This window comes from Psammomys obesus, unplaced genomic scaffold (assembly GCF_907164565.1).
Source record: "Psammomys obesus unplaced genomic scaffold, mPsaObe1.curated_primary_1811, whole genome shotgun sequence".
NCBI classification, from domain to species: domain Eukaryota; kingdom Metazoa; phylum Chordata; class Mammalia; order Rodentia; family Muridae; genus Psammomys; species Psammomys obesus.
The window spans coordinates 5050190-5067341 of NW_026592776.1; the positions used below are offsets into that span (position 1 = coordinate 5050190).

The 17152-nt window shown below is 43.2% G+C and overlaps 1 protein-coding gene across 1 annotated transcript; it reads right to left on the bottom strand.

Annotated features, from left to right (window-relative positions):
* Window positions 1-13274: 13274 nt before the first annotated feature.
* Window positions 13275-14367, bottom strand: LOC129683155 (E3 ubiquitin-protein ligase RNF138-like). Its single transcript, XM_055615774.1, has one exon. It carries the CDS (start codon window positions 14097-14099, stop codon window positions 13356-13358), a length of 744 nt encoding a protein of 247 aa, XP_055471749.1. The 5' UTR covers window positions 14100-14367; the 3' UTR covers window positions 13275-13355.
* Window positions 14368-17152: the final 2785 nt, after the last annotated feature.

Here is a 17152-nt window from a genome sequence, read left to right on the forward strand (position 1 = left end):
TCAAAAGGTTCAGAGGCCAAGGATTCTTAGTTGCATTCCCGTTCTAGGACATTGCTAAGATCTGCAACTTGTTTGCCATAGCAAGCAAATAATGTTAAAGGTCGGTCACAAAAGTCAGTCCTACCACTTCTACTTCTCTTCCTCCTCAATGTCCAATTCTGTCCATAGGTTCTATGGAGGATGGGGATGATCTCAGGAAAGACTATTTAGCACAGATCTAATTGGATACTCATTCCCATTTCCTTTTTCCTTTATCCCCCATCTTCCTGTCAGTTGTAAAAAAAAAAAAAAAAAAAAAAAAAAAAAAGCCAAGCTGCCACGTTAAGCCCATTCTCTTTATTATTTTTACTATTTTTTATTCACTTTACTGCCAGTTCAGACATTATTGAGAGGATAGCACCTGGATGCTCTTTCCTCATTGTCGTTTATCCTTTGTGTAAACAAATTCTCTCTAGGCAAACAGCTGAGCCTTCTAGCATTCTTACTGCATTGATCAAGGACCGTGCAGCTAGCAACCACAGACTGCTTACGATGCCACTCTATTGCGCTATTGTCAAAGGCTAGAATACATTCTCCAATCAATCTGTCAGCCATTTTGAGGGTGCCCCCATGCTCCTGTGGTGGACTGCACACAAGGACACTTATCAGTCCATACCACTTAGAGGAAGATGGCCTTCTTATAGTTCTCATCTCCAGAAGGAATATCTTCTACCCACAACAAAGACAAAGTAACTGCCACTGCAACAAGAGGGCATGCCCCTCCATGCAACATGCTGCCATGGGCTACATCTGTGCAGGGGTTCTAGCTTACCTTCATGCACGGTCCTTGGTTGGAGTATCAGTCTCAGAAAAGACCCCTGGGTCCAGGTTTTTTTGGTTCTGTTGTTCTCCTTGTGGAGCTCCTGTCCCTTCCAGGTCTTTCTATCTCTCCCTTCTTTTATAAGATTCCATGCATTCGGCCCAAAGTTTGGCTATGAGTTTAGCATCTGCTTTAATACCCTGCTGGGTAGAGTCTTTCAGAGGCCTCTGTGGTAGGCTCCTGTCCTGTTCCCTGTCTTCTCCTTCCAATGTCTATCCTGTTTGACTTTCTGAGTGAGGATTGATCATCTTACCCAGGGTCCTCCTTCTTGCTTAGCTTCTTTAGTTGTACAGATTTTAGTACGTTTATCCTATATTGTATGTCTAATAACCACTTATGAGTGAGTATATACCCTGCGTGTCTTTCTGCTTCTGGGATATCTCACTCAAGATGATCTTTTCTATTTACTACCATTTGCCTGCAAATTTCATGATTTCCTTGTTTTTAATTGCTGAGTAGTATTCCATTGTGTAAATGTACCACAATTTATGCATCCATTCCTCAATTGAGGGACATCTGGGTTGTTTCCAGATTCTGGCTATTACAAATAAACTGTTATGAATATGATTGAGCAATGCAAGCAAGCATTCCTCCTCAACCTGTCTTTGGTTCTGTCATGCCCCACTTTAGGTGCTAAATGTCACATGGATCTTTGCTTGAGGCAAAATGTCTATTCACCCCAGGAATGTCAATAATGACAGAGCAATGAAACAATTCCAACCAGGTTTATTTTGGTGAACCAACGAGTTTAGTTAGGGTTACTTATAGGAGTCAGAGTGAGGTGCAAGTGGCCATTCCAGTGGAGTGAAAGTCTTTTTCTTACTCAGCAATAATTAATTGCCCCTATATGCTCAGAGAGAGGTGGGGACTATTCAGTGACTCTCCATAGAAACTGTTAGCTGCCTATAAATTTTTTGGGAAGGAAATGAAGCCTTTTTATCCCTCCGTAATTGAATATTAATGGGCTCGATCTTGCCCAGCTCCTTTGTGGGTAATGACTACTTCTGGGAGTTCAAGTGGGGCAATGGCCATTTGAGATAATCAAAAGGAAAACAGTTTATTTTTTGGATAAGGACTTTTACATGGCAAAATAAGATTTTGTCCTAAGATAAAATGGCTGACCAAAATGAAAACATAAATAGGAAGACAAAACCAGAAACCATAAGTACATTTCATAAAGTCTGAGTCAAGAATAAAAAGATTCACAAAGGATAACGCTTAAATGGGATATTTATGATAATTAAAAGTAATTAAATTTACTAAAGTCAAAATCAGGTACATTGATATAAAACTAGAATCTGGTCCTTTGTTTAACAGTGAAGCTTTTTAAGTTACTGATCTACTCTTGATAATATTTATAAAAAGAACAAAGATTTGGAGGGGATGAAATCTGGGACGCAAAAACTGCTGTGCTCTGAGAAAGAGGACCCTGTAGAAGATGATCACTCTTCACTCAGAAAGGCAAACAGGATAGAAATTGGAAGAGGGAGAAAACAGGGAATAGGACAGGAGCCTACCACAGAGGGCCTCTGAAAGACTCTACCCAGCAGGGTATTAAAGCAGATGCTGAGACTCATAGCCAAATTTTGGGCCAAGTGCTTGGAATCTGATGAAAGAAGGGGGAAATAAAAAGACCTGGAGGGGACTGGAGCTCCACAAGGAGAGCAACAGAACCAAAAAACCTGGACTCAGGGGTCTTTTCTGAGACTGACATTCCAACCAAGGACCATGCATGAAGGTAACCTAGAACCCTTACACATATGTAGCCCATGGCAGCTCAGTTTCCAAGTAGGTTCCCTAGTAAAGGGAACAGGAGCTGTCTCTGACATGAACTCAGTGGCTAGTTCTTTGATCACCTACCCTTGGGGGGGGGCAGCCTTACCTGGCCACTGAGGAAGACAATGCAGCCAGTCCTGATGAGATTTGATATGCTAGGGTCAGAGGGAAGGGGAAGAGGACCTCCCCTATCAGTGGACTTGGGAAGAGGCATGGGAGGAGATGAGGGAGATAGGGTGGGATTGAGAGGGGATGAGGGCTACTACTGGGATATAAAGTGAATAAACTGTAATTTATAAAAAGAATAAATTAAGAAAGGAAAGAAAGAAGGAAGGAAAGAAGGAAAGAAAGAAAGAAAGAAAGAAAGAAAGAAAGAAAGAAAGAAAGAAAGAAAGAAAGAAAGGAAGGAAGGAAGGAAGGAAGGAAGGAAGGAAGGAAGGAAGAAAGAAAGAAAGAAAGAAAGAAAGAAAGAAAGAAAGAAAGAAAGAAAGAAAGAGCGAGCCAGAGGTTGGAGAGGGTGCTACAGCGTGTCTTTTGGACACTATGCTTGGGAACTCTTTGCGATTATGGTTAGTTGCACAAGATTGGCCCATCACCATTTTGTCATTTGTAGGGGAGGCCTCACTGCTCACTGAAGGACAATAGAGCACGAGGGAGGGAGTTATAAGTTACCCATGTTCCAATAAATAATCCCTCACATACTTACATTCATACAAGCAATCCTTAATTAAATTTAGTATGCAAAATAACTCAAAGTAAGAGGTGGTTTAATTGAGGTAAGAAGACGGGTTTCAATTGAAGGGGGCAGAGTTTGAAAGAGGATAATGGTGGGGGTGAAAATGACCAAATTTCAGTATATGCATGGATGAAATTTTCATAAAAACACAAAGAGACAAAATAAAACTAAATTTAAAACTACAAAGATTATATGCTTTAACACGTTATGTTTCAACTCATGCTTTCTACAAAGTTTGTAAGGCTTTTAACTACTTAGAAACTGAGTCTTATCAAATCCCTGAATTACTTAAAGGCCCATTTGGTTTTTTCTAAGCTTTGTCTAAATGTTTTACAGAAGTAAAAACTAAAAATCTTATAGAAACTATGTTTTTGTACATTCAACAACCAACACAAAGAGGACAAAGCCAATGAGGATGCAAGGAACAAAAAAGACACCCAATATTGTTGTCCTTGACCGAATATAGTCAGCCAGGAGTCAGAGGACCTTGGGTCTCCTCTAAAAGGGGCAATTCTAGTAAAGCCACCTTGATTAGAGTCCATGAAGGTGCCAGAGGCTGAACTCTCACTAGCACACATCCTACAAAGAGGGGGCTTATTAAAGGGAGAAATGTCTCCTTTGCCTCCAAGGAAAGCCACATAAAAAGATTCCAATCCATCCCTTCAGGTGGCACAGCTGGTGGAGGATAAACTAAATAAGGCAAGGGGGGCTCCTCCCAACTCCCTAAAAGTGGCTCCTAGGGAGTCTTGACTGACTTAAAAAAAAATCTACCAAGAACTGCCCAAGGATTTTCATTCTAATCAGGTTCATCCAGGGATCCACTGCTCATAAAGCCCTTCAGGTAACTGGTCTCAGGTGATTTTAAAGGGGCAGTATTCTGACAGTGATCAGACTCCAGGGAATTACTTGCCAGGTTTCCCTCTCTGTAGTAATGCTCTGTTTTCCAGAAATTACTCAAAAAAGAGGCAAAAGAGCCCCACTGAAACAGTAAACCAATTGAGGTTTCTCTTCAAAAGATAAGGGTCAACCAGTTAAGTCCATGGACCCCACAATCCATAGCTCCTACTTTTAAGATTATCCAAAGGGGAGATGTTTTGATAGCACTTAATCTCACCCTTACTTGTACCCCACTAGGCAAATAATTTTTTACTGCCATAAAAATCCTTTCAAGGGGACTGAAGAAATGGCTCAGTGCTTAAAAAGCACCTGCAGCTATTCTAGAGGACCTGAATTTTAGTCTCAACATCTAGACAGGGAGCTCAAAAACTGCCTGTATCTCCACCTCCTGGAAATCTGATGTTCTGGCCTCCACGGGCATACATGTGTGTGTGTGTGTGTGTGTGTGTGTGTGTGTGTGTGTGCGCGCACACACACACACATATTAAAATTTTTAATTAAAAAATTAAGTTCTGAAAACTCCTCTCAGCAGTTCTGTTCTTTTGTCAAAACAAATCTGTCTGGGATCTGAGTAAATAAAGCTCCAATCCTCTGTTGTTATCTTGTCTTTGGCTAAAATCCTCATCACAACTGTTTTCTTTTTCTTTTTTTTATCATGCTTTCTCTCCTCAAACTTGTCATATATATTACCTGTACTTCAATCTTCAGTATATAACCTTTTAACTTCTCCTATGAACGTATAGCCTGTTGAACATAGGGGAACTAAGATGGAGAAAAATTGGAAGATAGGTTTCACTCATGTACCCCCATGCAAGGAATTGAAATACCTACTAGTTCTGCTGGATACCTTAATAGGGTGGATGTAGGTGCTTCTCACTGAAATAGAAAGGGCCCCAAGGAGCAACACTGTGTTTATAGAATACCTTATTTCTCACTCTGGGTTCCCATAATTCATTGTGTCTCACAACGGCCTGACATTTTTTTTCCATTATCACCTGGGGAGTAAGTAACGCTGCTCTAAAAATTAAGTCCTTGGCACCACCAATCATTTAAAAGGACCAAAGGGTAATGTAACCTGATGACATCCACTAAGCTCACCATCCAGACTCAAGATTTCCTGACCCACTCTTCTCCCAACTCTACTTCATTATCCTGCACTAATCCCACATCGACAAGCCACCTCAACCCTCTGAAGTGCTTCACAATAGGCCCTTCCTCCAAATGGACTTCTTTTGCATCCAGAGACCCATTAATTGTCACAACGTGTTGGTACACAGCATTGGTACAAAGTGTCAAGGAAGGCCATCACTGACTGCCAAGATCAGTAGAACCCCAAGACTGACTTTACCTCTTTGCGATGTCCTCCTCACAAAAACCTGGGAGATTGAGTCTCACATTGTCCCATAGCATAAAAGGCCAACAGAAAACTATCTGGACAGAACACTATCAACGCTACTCAAATCTCCAACTGTAGTCAATTTATAATGCTGTCACCCTGAGATAACTTGCTGTTTTACTCCCTGAAGTTCAAATAGCCTATTCCTGTGAATCCCTTGGAGATCCCCATTTATTTTTCAATAGTTTTTTTTAATGTTTATTCATTAGAGTGTGCATGTGTGTGTGCATGTGTTTATGACTTGATGGAGTTGGTTCTCGCCTTCCACTACATAAGTTCCATGGCAGCCATCAGTTACTTCAAGTCATGAGCCCTGCCTTTACTCCTACTGCCCAATATAGCTAGGCTCCTATATAGGTGTTCTTTTCATCCTGATAATCACTATTATTATGCTCTTCACCTGCCACCCTAAATCACTCTGTAGTGGCATCTCTAATATAATCTCTGCCCTTCTTTACCTAATGTTCTCTGACTTGCCCTAAAGGATACCTAATCCGGTGGAGGTACTGTAATCAGAAGCCTACTAATTGTTGTGTTGCTCATATTCCTCTCTTAAGGAACCAAACCCTTTCCCAGGAAAGCCCCCACTTGGTCCTTGCTTGGGTCTGAGATACTCAAAGTATCAATCAAGAGAAATTTGCTGCAGCTTTCCTATCCTGAGTAACCTATTAACTCTCTAGCTTCTCAACACAATCATGAGGCTCCTGCTGGGCCACCTCCTGACAATTCTCCCTATGCTGAGTGTGTTTCTCACCTCCTAGTCCTGCAACAGCAATAAACACAATAGCAACTCTAACTCAGGTGTTTAAGGCATAATGTAGTATAAAATCCCTGCTTTGGATAACTCCTAGGAAGTTTTTCTAGACCAAGTTGGAGTTTCTTGGGTCCTGTATTCACCTTCTTTACAAAATTTCTGCTGTGTCAAAAATCTTGGGCTCAGGGGGTCCTACAAAGACTGATGAATTAACCAAGGACCATGCATGGAGAGGACCTAGATCCCCTGCTCAGATGTAGCCCATGGCCAACTCAGTCTCCATGTGGGTACCCTAGTAAGGGGAGCAGGAATAGTTACTGGCATGAATTCAGTTCCCTGCTCTTAGATCACCTTCTTGCAAGGTGGCCTTACTAAGCCATAGAGAAAGAGGATCCAGACAGTCCCGATGAGACCTGATAGGCTAGGGTCAGAGAGCAGGGGAGGAGGTCCTCCCCTATCAGTGGACTAGGGGAGGGACATAGGGTGGGAAGAAAGAGGGAGGGTAGGGCTGGGAAGGGATGAGGGAGGGGTTTACAGCCAAGATACAAAGTGAATAAATTGTAACAAGTAATAGTAATAATAATGATGATAATGAATTTTTTTAAATTTCTGCTCTGTGTCTTGAGCCCTTATTTATTTAACCTTTAGATAACCAGTTACAAGGCTTTAGGTCCTAGGGAGTGCTGTCTTAAGGAAATCAGCCCTTGACATTGACACCCATAATTCCATCCCACCATCAGGGATCTCCTGATGCAATGTCACCATCTGAACTCTGGTCTCATCCAATAGTTACTCTTCCCTTCTCTAACATGCTTCTAAAGCAGTGATTCTCAACCTGTGGGTTGCTCCCTCTTGAGAGGGGGAGGTCAAATGACCTTTCACGGGGTTAATATATCACCTATTTGCGTTACAACTCATAACAATAGCAAAATTAGTTACGAAGTAACAATAAAAATAATTTTATGGTTGAGGTCACCAGAACATAAGGAACTATATTAAAGGGTCACAGCATTAGGAGAGTTAAGACCCACTGCCCTAGAGCCTCTTAGGCCATGTGGGCCCATTATATGAAAGATCAGCAACGTCAACCAGGGCCTTCTAACAATGTCTCTACTCAGGTCTGAAACAGCTCCAGACGACCTTTGACCCTTTTCAGTGTTTTTGCCTTACTGATCCCACAGGGAGTGTGGATACCATTTTGTGGTAGATAGCTGTGCTGACTCAGCCCAGCCCAACAACAAGGCTGTTTTAAACTCAGACCAGACCAGGCTCAGAGCAAGGATGCTGCTGTCTCTAAGCAGGACCATTATCTTGTCAGAAAAAGTTGAGTATAATAAGTTAGCTGAAAAATGCAGTAGCTAGTTCAGTACTGATATTCATACTGAGCCTTTTCTGACTCAGGGCAAGACCATTGTGGCCAAGCTTTTACTAACCATGATAAGCACCAACTACAATTATTACAGGGATATCCTGACATTGAACCTCTGACATACTGACTACATATACCCTACATGCAGGTACTAAAGCCCTTCAAAATGCCTCTACGCTGTCTTGCCCAGTGCATTATACTGAAGCCTACTTCTCTCTTCCTTCTTCTGTACTTGGTGAATTCATTCTCACTTATGGGTCCCTTGCCTGTCAATACTATCTCTGCACAGAAGAAAGAAGGAAGGAAGAAGGAAAGGAAGGAAAGAAGGAAGGAAGGAAGGAAAAAGAAATAAAAGGAAGTAAAGTAACAAAAGAAAGAAGGGGAAAGACAGGGAAGGAGAAGGATAAAAAGAGGAGAGAGGGTGAGAGAGAGGGAAAGAAAAGGAAAGGAAAGGAAATCTAGAACCCAGTGAAGTTCAGGACGTTTTGGCCATGTAATATGATGTAGAAATAATATATAAGCGGTGGTGCTCATGTTTGCTGGGAATCTTAGTGCTGTGGTATGCAGTTATTACAAACTGTCATCATGTGATCTGGACACTTTGAGAGGATTGTTCAGGATGCACCGTACAGATGTGTATGCCTAGGCTGAGAAGGCATAAGATGTATCTTTTCTCATCGTGTCTCCTACTAGCTTTGAGTAGACGTGAAGGCCCAAAGTGCCTTCACGTTAGGGCCCAGGAAATCAAGCTCAGCTTGAAAGGAGATTCAAGAATATTTCCAAGGAGAAGATGTGAAGCCAAACTCTGGTCTAGTCATACCCTCTGTAAGTGTGGGTGTCAAAATCTCTCTGACACAGGCCTTGCAGAAACAAAGTCCCCTAACAATGGAAGCTATAGGCTAGACTAGTCTAGACTTAAGAGCAGAGTGGCAAATTAAGGGTAGGCAAATAAAGTGCCTGCATGAAGCCAAAGTAGGTGGGGCTGTAGGGGCTTGATCTAAACAGGGAGCCAGGATGAAACTCACAACTCATTGTTGTGGTGCTGGAAACTGAATCCAGAGCCCCATGCCAGCACATTACCCCTGAGCCACTGAGCTATATCCCCAGATGAACAAATTTTGATGTACATGAACATTTTCTGCATCTCTAAATAGGCAACTAAGTTAAAAGAGTTTCTTTTCATAACACTCAGAGAGCATCATGAAAAAAATGGCTCATCTAGGTTTCCTATCTCCTGCTGAGAAGTCCATCCCTCTGCCTCACCTGTCCAACTTTTGGGGAATCCTTATAATGGCAAAAGGAGCTACTGTAGATTGAAGGATACAGAAGATAAGTGCCTGCTAAATGCATGGTATGGCATTGAGGAGCCAATAGCAACCTCCTAGTATGTTGGCCACCATCTGGTAGAAAGAACACTTGATTGTTCCATGTCTAGGCTCATTCTCAGGACTGTCAGAAAAGGATAGGATAGACACTGTTTATTCAAGTCAGAACTGGGCAGACAGTAACCTAGACAGCCAGAGGAGAAATTACTGGTGTGGGTGGACTTTAGTAAACGCAGATGAGAATCTGAAGAGATGATGCCAGTGCCGGAGTGTGGGGAGAGTGGAATGCAAAACTATGAGCTTTAAAAGCTAAAAGAGTAATCAAGAAAATGCTCTATCTCTATCTATCTATCTATCTATCTATCTATCTATCTATCTATCTATCTACCTATCTATCTATCTATCTATCTATCTATCTATCTATCTATCTATCATTATTTATAAATGTTTATTTAGCAAAATGTTTGATACAAAAATGTACATAGCTTGCTTTTCTGCTTGGAAGCCAGCAAGAATTGCTGTTTTCTGACATGACCACTATTTCAACACCATTCTGCAGCCCAATTATTGTCATCTCCACACGTTCCATCTCAAGGTTCAGAAAGAGAACAGGGCCCCACTGTATTCCTTAGATACAGTTTGCATTTTCACACGATGGCTTCCCTCTCTCACGTGTGCACACACTGGCAGATCCAACTCTATCATCACCCCTAAATTGATGCCTGACGACAACTAATTTGATTTTTTTTGTTTTTTGTTTGTTTGTTTGTTTTTGTTTTTTTAACAAAAAGTTAAAGTGGGGTTTCTCCACCAAATGCTCTTAATGGTGTACGGTCAATTGATTTTTTCTTGGGAGTTGTGTATGTTCTCTAGGCTATTCAGCGGCATCCCTGTCCTCCAGCCAGATGCTAGTGGTAGCCCCCTCCCAAGTTGTAACCAATGGTCCAATTGTTCTTTGGGAAACCCTGGTCACTTCTCTAAAAACTTCCTGTGCTTTGTTGAAGATGCTGTTGATATAGCTTCAAGCTGAAGTCATGAGCACACCACGTTAAAGAGGGAAATATCTTTTATACATGTAAAATATACAAGTCAATAAACTTCTGGGTTTTTTATGTGAATATCCATTTTGTTCAAAGAAACCCTTCCAATATAGAATCTATGGCGATTATTCTTCTACAGTTGCATTTGAGCTGCCTGTAAGACTGTAAAACTGGGAGGGGGAATCAAGCAAGCATTTGAAGAAGCTCAGCATAATCATTTTGGATAAAAGTTCTGGAGTTATCAGTCAAAAATCCAGCAGGCAATACTAACTGCTGTACTAGATGGGAGAAAGAAAGGAAGCAAGACAGATAGACAGGGAGAGAGAAAGAGAGAGAGAGGAAAGAAGGTAGACATACATGAAGGTGGGAGGTAGATGTGTTAGGGGTAGCTGGGGGAGTGGGAGGAGGCAGTTGGGATAGAGAGATTCTAAATACATTGTATACATGGATAAAATTGCCAAAGAATAAATAAAAGATATTTTTAAAATCAGGAGTTCAAAAAGTCATCAGTGGTCTTAGCCAGCACTGTACCCTTTACAACCTGCCATGCAAGATGGCTCAATGGTGAAATAATGGTATGACTGTTATGGGGGCAACCAAATGCTTTTTGATGGAATTTTAGGCCCACTTTACAGGAGGAGAAATCCATGTCTGATCATATAAACCTGGTAAAAGCTCATGGCTGGGATGGTCATAGGCCCTAGTGGGGAACCTACTACTACTGTTTTGCTATATGTACACAATATCAAACTTCCTTCTGAATAGTTGTGATAATATTCATAGATCAGTGCCACTCAACCTTGATCAAAGGAGCTTCCATTTGAAATGAGCAGTGGTTCATATGGAGACTCCTGACTTGTGGAAGTACTGAGAATAAGTGACTATTGAGTGCTCATCCCTGAATGACACATGTAGAACACCTCCTCCAAGTCTCAGGGAACATCAAGAAGAGAAAATGGAAAGACTGGAAAGGTCTGAAGGATGAGGAAAAGTGCTGTGAAATGCTGTCTTCTAGATACGACACAGCAATTGCACCCGTGAACTCACAGCCACCATGGCTCCCTGCAGAAGACATTGCAGAAGACTTGACCCATTACCATTTAGGGGAAGGGGCTCCCAACCCCCACTCCAGGAATTTTAGGTAGTTAATGGTTTTGTGGGAAAGGAGTCTTTGTCCTCAGCAGTAGCTACTGACTGATAAAGTTGCCACTGCTAGAGTACAAATTCTCCACCCGTTCACCCGTTCTCGGGAAGGTCACATTAACTAAATATAGCGGAACGCAAACGAAAAAGTCAAAAAAATGAAAACAAAACAAAACAAAAACAGTAAAAAGACTTGTTGGGAAGAAGACATCAGGGGAAGGGGATAGAGGATAATAGGGGAAAATATGGTCAAAATACATTGTATCATGTAACGAAACTGTCAAAGAATAATTCTTTAATAGAAGAAAAGCATCGTGGAATTAAGGGGTGGGGGTGGGACTCAGTTGATAGATGCTTGTCTAGCCTTCACAAAGTCCTAATTCCATTGCAAACACTGCATAAAATAGGTATGATACTACATACCTATAATCCCAGTTCTTGGGAAGTGGAGGCAGAAGGGTAAATTCAAGCGCAGCCTCCTATATAGGAAGCACACGAAGTTCACTAAATGGCTCCTGTTGTCCCTGCGCCACAGACAGTAGGAGGGAGCAAGGGTAAGGGTTAACCTTCTGAGTCTCTCAGGGAGTGATTCTGCCACCTTTCTTTTTAAAATCAACCTTATTGGAAGGTGTACTGGAGAGGTAATTAGTTTTAAGGACAAGCATTACAGGGGTCTGTCAGATAGTTACTCCACAAAGGTAGGTGTCTGCAGTTCCTCCACGTAGGTAGGTTATTGCCATTTTTCTTAGTATAGTTTTAACTGTTTTAAATTAACCCACAAAATAATGCGCCTCATCAGAACATTTTCATTTTTAGGTGTCACTGTGCTTCCCCTCCATATGCCCACTACCTTCCTTTGTCACTCCTCCCCTTCTTTCTGCACCTCTCCCCAGGCCCTCCTCCCCCATTGCCCCTCATCCTTTTCCTTCATTCCTTCCCACTTCCATTCCCCCACCCCTTTCTCATTCATTTTTATCCCTACTCCTTGTCCCACCCCTCCTCCCATCTCTATTCTCTCCATCCTCCCCCTCCCCTTTCCCATTCATTCCCTCCCTCTTCCTTGCCTCACTCTTCCTCTGACCTCCATTCTTTCCCATCCCTCCCCCTCCCCTTTCCCATCCATTCCCTCCCTTCTGTCTCACCCCTCCTCCCATTTCTATTCTCTCCATCCTTCCCTCTCCCCTTTCCCATTCATTCCCTCCCTCTTCCCTGCCCCACTCTTGCTCCCATCTCCATTCTTTCCCATCCCTCCTCCTCCCCTTTCCTTTCCATTCCCTCCCTTCTGTCCCACCCCTCCTCCTATCTCTATTCTCTCCCATCCCTCCATCCCTTGCCCCTTCCCCTTCATCCTCTTCCTCCTCCCTGTCCCACCCTTCCTCCCATCTCCATTCTCTCCCATCCCTCCCCTCCCCTTTCCCATTCATCCCCTCCCCCTTTGTTCCACCATGCTTAAATTTCTCTTCTCTCCCATCACTCACTCTTCCCCTTTCCTACTCATCTCCCTCCTTCCTCCTTGTCTTACCCCTCCTCACATTCTTGTTCTCATTCCTCCTCCCCTTTCCCATTCATCTCCCTCCTTCCTCCCCACACTCTTCCCATCTCCTCCCTGTCCCACCCCTCCTATCTTTATCCCCCATCCTTTCCCCTACTTTTCCATCAACCCCTCCTCTTCCCAACCCTCTCTCCTGCCATCTCTTTTCTAACCCCCTTACCTTTTCCATTCCTCTCCCTCTTCCCAGTTCCTCTTCCTCCTCCCGGCCCTCTCCCTGCTCCTGTGTTCCCTTCTTTTCCATCCCTCTTCCCCACAACCTTCAGCTCCCCTCTTGTTCCTCCCACTTGCTGATCCACACATTTTATTCTCTCCACTCTTCCTCCCTGGTGTTCTTGTCCAGAGAACTAAGTTTTAAAGTAACGCCGCCTTTGGTTTTCAATAAAAGAAAAAAAAAAAACTAAAAGAGATCAAACTGATTACTTTTTATTTAAAACACATTAAGTTATTGAAAGGACAATTTCTTGTAAATTGTCCCTTAGGAGCAATTGCAGAGCTGAGGAAAGTCTCTCTAGATGTTGAGATGGAAAGACTCCTCAAGAGCAATTTGGTACTGAGTTTCCTCATCCAGTTGAAGATCCATGAAATCTCTGTACTCAAACTGATGCCTCTGGTTTAGATGACTAACGAAATTTCTGGTCTGTTGAGTAGGGTCGCCCCATGGAAGAGATAAGCAAATCGGGCAAACGACTGGAACAACATGAGCTCTGTGGTTCCTGTTGCAGTGATCCACCAGACGCTGTCTGGTCAAGTTTGCTTCTTCACACAGGGGACAATCAAAGGTAGGCTGATCAGGTGGGCTTGCTGCATTCTCTTCTTCTGGGTAAGCCTCGGTGTTCTCAGAGATGGTTGCGTCGTTAATGTTGTTGTCCACGGTATCTGGTGACAGTTGGAAGCTTGGAGAAGCTGAAGAAACTCCGAACTCATCCTGGTACTTTTTGCAAGTTTTGTAGTGTTGTCTCATGCGATAGAGTTCAATACGCTGGGAACAGCATCGACAATTGCCAGGAAAACTTCTCATGATGGTTTCAAGATCTAGAGCCCTCTCGGGACGTGCTCTTTCTCTTCTGGTCACAGTTCCACGGCACAAGGGACAGTGGATCCGGCTCTCCTTGATCGCAGCTAGGAAACATTTTCTGCAGAAGACATGCTGACAGGCTGTGACTCTAACCGGCGTTTTGAAGACCTCTTGGCAAATCGGACAGTAGAAATCATCTTCGGTGTAAGGCGAGGAGGCAGACTCTTCCTCGGCCATGGTGGTGACGGGTGGAGGCCCAAAGCGATGGCGGCTGGCGGCTGCTGAGGTGGCGGTGGCAGCCCGGAGGCTCGACTCCCTCCGATCCTCAGCCAGCGGCGCTTTAGGGTCAAGCTACCTCTCTCCGCCGCAGATTCGCAGTCAGGTGGCCCCGTGCCGAGGTTCGATTTTAGTACCTTTCAGTCCGGGCAGTTCGAGCTTCAGAACAGTGGATCCCCAGTGGCGCGCTGTTCTTATGGGCCTCAGAACCCGCCCATGGTAAAAGGGACCACTCCCACTCAGCAGCCAGCAGCTTTCCTGCAGTTGAGCGCTGGGTAGCTGCTGACTGCTTGGCTGGTGGTCACTGCAGAGCGGATAGCCACACAAGAGCCGGAGGCGGGGTCACTAGGACAGCCTCCATAGCAACCAGCGCGTTGAGCCTTCAGCTGGTTGTGACGTAAGCTGCCAGGTCCGTTTACTTTACAAAGATTTTTTTTTTTTTAAGTCCGGCGGGGTCTGGTGGCGCAGACTTGTACTCCCGGCAGATAAGGGAGGCTGAGGCAGGACGATCACGAGTTCAAGGCCAGACTGGGCAATTTATGGAGCCCTAAGTTGCCTAAACAGTTCAGCTTTAGGTTTAATCCCTAAAGCTGCATAGTCTCCAGAGTGCCTAAGCGATTCTTCTATTTTATTGGCTCTTCTACATACCAAGTTTCTTTACTCTTCAGCTACACACACAAACACACACACACACACACACACACACACACACACACACACAAACTGGCCATAACACTTTAAAAAGTCCAACAAAGAATGAGCTAAATGCATCATTTAAAATTCCTAGCAAGGCTATTATCTTCTGTAATTCAGCTTTTTTAGTCCTCTCATTAATGGGAACTGAAGAACCTATCAGTCCTTAAACTTGACAGGTGAGGACTATATACATCCAAGGCAGAAATCTATAGTCCAAATGGCTGATCTCTTATCAGTCTCCTGCCTTAGAACTTTCCCATTTGTACTGCAAAGCCAAGCAAGGAATTGTTCGATGTTAATTATATATAAACTTGGGAAATTATTTATTCTGAGGCCAACAGGCGAAGTGCTTTTTCTCATGTCCCCCAAAAAATCAGTGATGCCTTAGATTTTTTTTACAACATTGACAGCCTGACCCTTTGCCATCAACATTCATTTCTGAATGGAATCAGTGTCACTAGTCACTTGGCAGCACTTGCCAGGAAAGCAGATGTCTCAGAAAGATATTTATTTTTTGCTTACTGGCTAGGGTCAGAGGGAAGGGGAGGAGGACCTCCCCTATCAGTGGACTGGGGAAGGGGCATGGGAGGAGTTGAGGGAAGGAGGGTGGGATTGGGAGGGAAAGAGGGAGCGGAGTACAGCTGGGATACAGAGTTAATAAACTGTAATTAATATAAAAATTAAAATTAAAATTAAAAATGAAGTCTATAAAAAGAAAGCAAAAAAAAAATTCTCACCTGATGAGACCTGATAAGGTAGGGTCAGATGGAGGGGGAGGAGGCCCTCCACTATCAGTGGACTGTGAGGGGAGCACAGGAGGAGATGAGGGAAAGAGGGTGGGATTGGGAAGGAATGAGGGTGGGGGTTACAGCTGGGATACAGAGTGAATAAACTGTAATTAATATAGAAAAAAATAAAAATTAAAAAAAAGAAGTCTATAATGCTGAGATTTATGGCCAACCTTTGGGTAGAGTGCAGGAAATCTTACAAAAAAAGTGGAAAATGGTAAGACCTGGAGAGGACAGGAGCTCCACAAGGAGAGCAACAGAACCAAAATATCTGGGTACTGGGGTATTTTCTGAGACTGATACTCCAACCAAGGACCATGCATGGATATAACCTAGAACCCCTGCACAGATGTAGCTCATGGCAGTTCAGTGTCCAAGTGGGTTCCTTAGTAATGGGAACAGGAACTGTCTCTGACATGAACTGATTGGCTTGCTGTTTGATCATCTCCCCCTGAGGGGAGAGTAGCCTTACCAAGCCACAAAGGAAGGCAATGCAACCACTCCTGATGAGACTAGAATCAGAAGGAAGGAGAGGAAGACCTCCCCTTTCAGTGGACTGGGGAAGGGGCATGGGTGGAGAAGGGGGAGGGAGGATGGAATTGGGAGGAGAGGAGGGAGGGAGCTACAGGGGGATACGAAGTGAATAAACTGTAATGAATAAAAATTAAAATTAAAAACACAACAAAAAAGAAGTCTATAAAAAGAAAGCAAAAAAAAATCTCACCTGATGAGATCTGATAGGCTAGGGTTAGATGGAAGGGGAGGAGTTCCTCCACTATCAGTGGATTGGGGAAGGGACATGGGAGGAGATGAGAGTGAGGTCAGGATTGGGAGGGGAAGAGTGTAGGGCTACAGCTGGGAAACAAAGTGAATAAATTGTAATAAACAAAAATTATATTAAAAAATTAACCCAAGCAATAGAAAAAAAAATCTCACCCAAGCATCAGCTAAGACTGTACTTTTTACCTGCAATATTGGTGTCTGTCTTTCTATGTGGCACTGCCTATGCTCCTGGGCACTCCTCTGAGGATGTTCAGGTGAGATAAATCCAAAAGGTGAACAGAGAGAGAGATGGGAGGAAGTGTTGGAGTACAAAAGACACTGAAAGGACAGGGGATCTTAGTCCGAATTTGCCTCCTGCCTGACTTTATGCAACTTAGGAAACACCAAGAGCTTTCTGGTCTATCATCTGTAAAATGGTACTATGAGCTGCGACTGAAACAGTTTGCAGACTTCTGGAAATATCAAATAAGGTCAGGTTTATGAAGCCATCCCAAACCTCTCCTTCTTACTCACGAGGCTTGTTCCCTGTTTTGACGGGTTACTAGATGTGCCTATGAAGTCAAGGGGAAAGAACAGAGCCATAGATACATAGATGATTCCTCTGCAGAACTATTTCCTAGCCAACAATGTCTTGTTAAGGAGCAACCCAATATGTTGTAACATATATTTCTCAACTTACCCACTTCCTGTAAGGTGTCTAAAATAATTGGCCTATAATATTTCTAAAATGTATTTCAGGCATCTTTG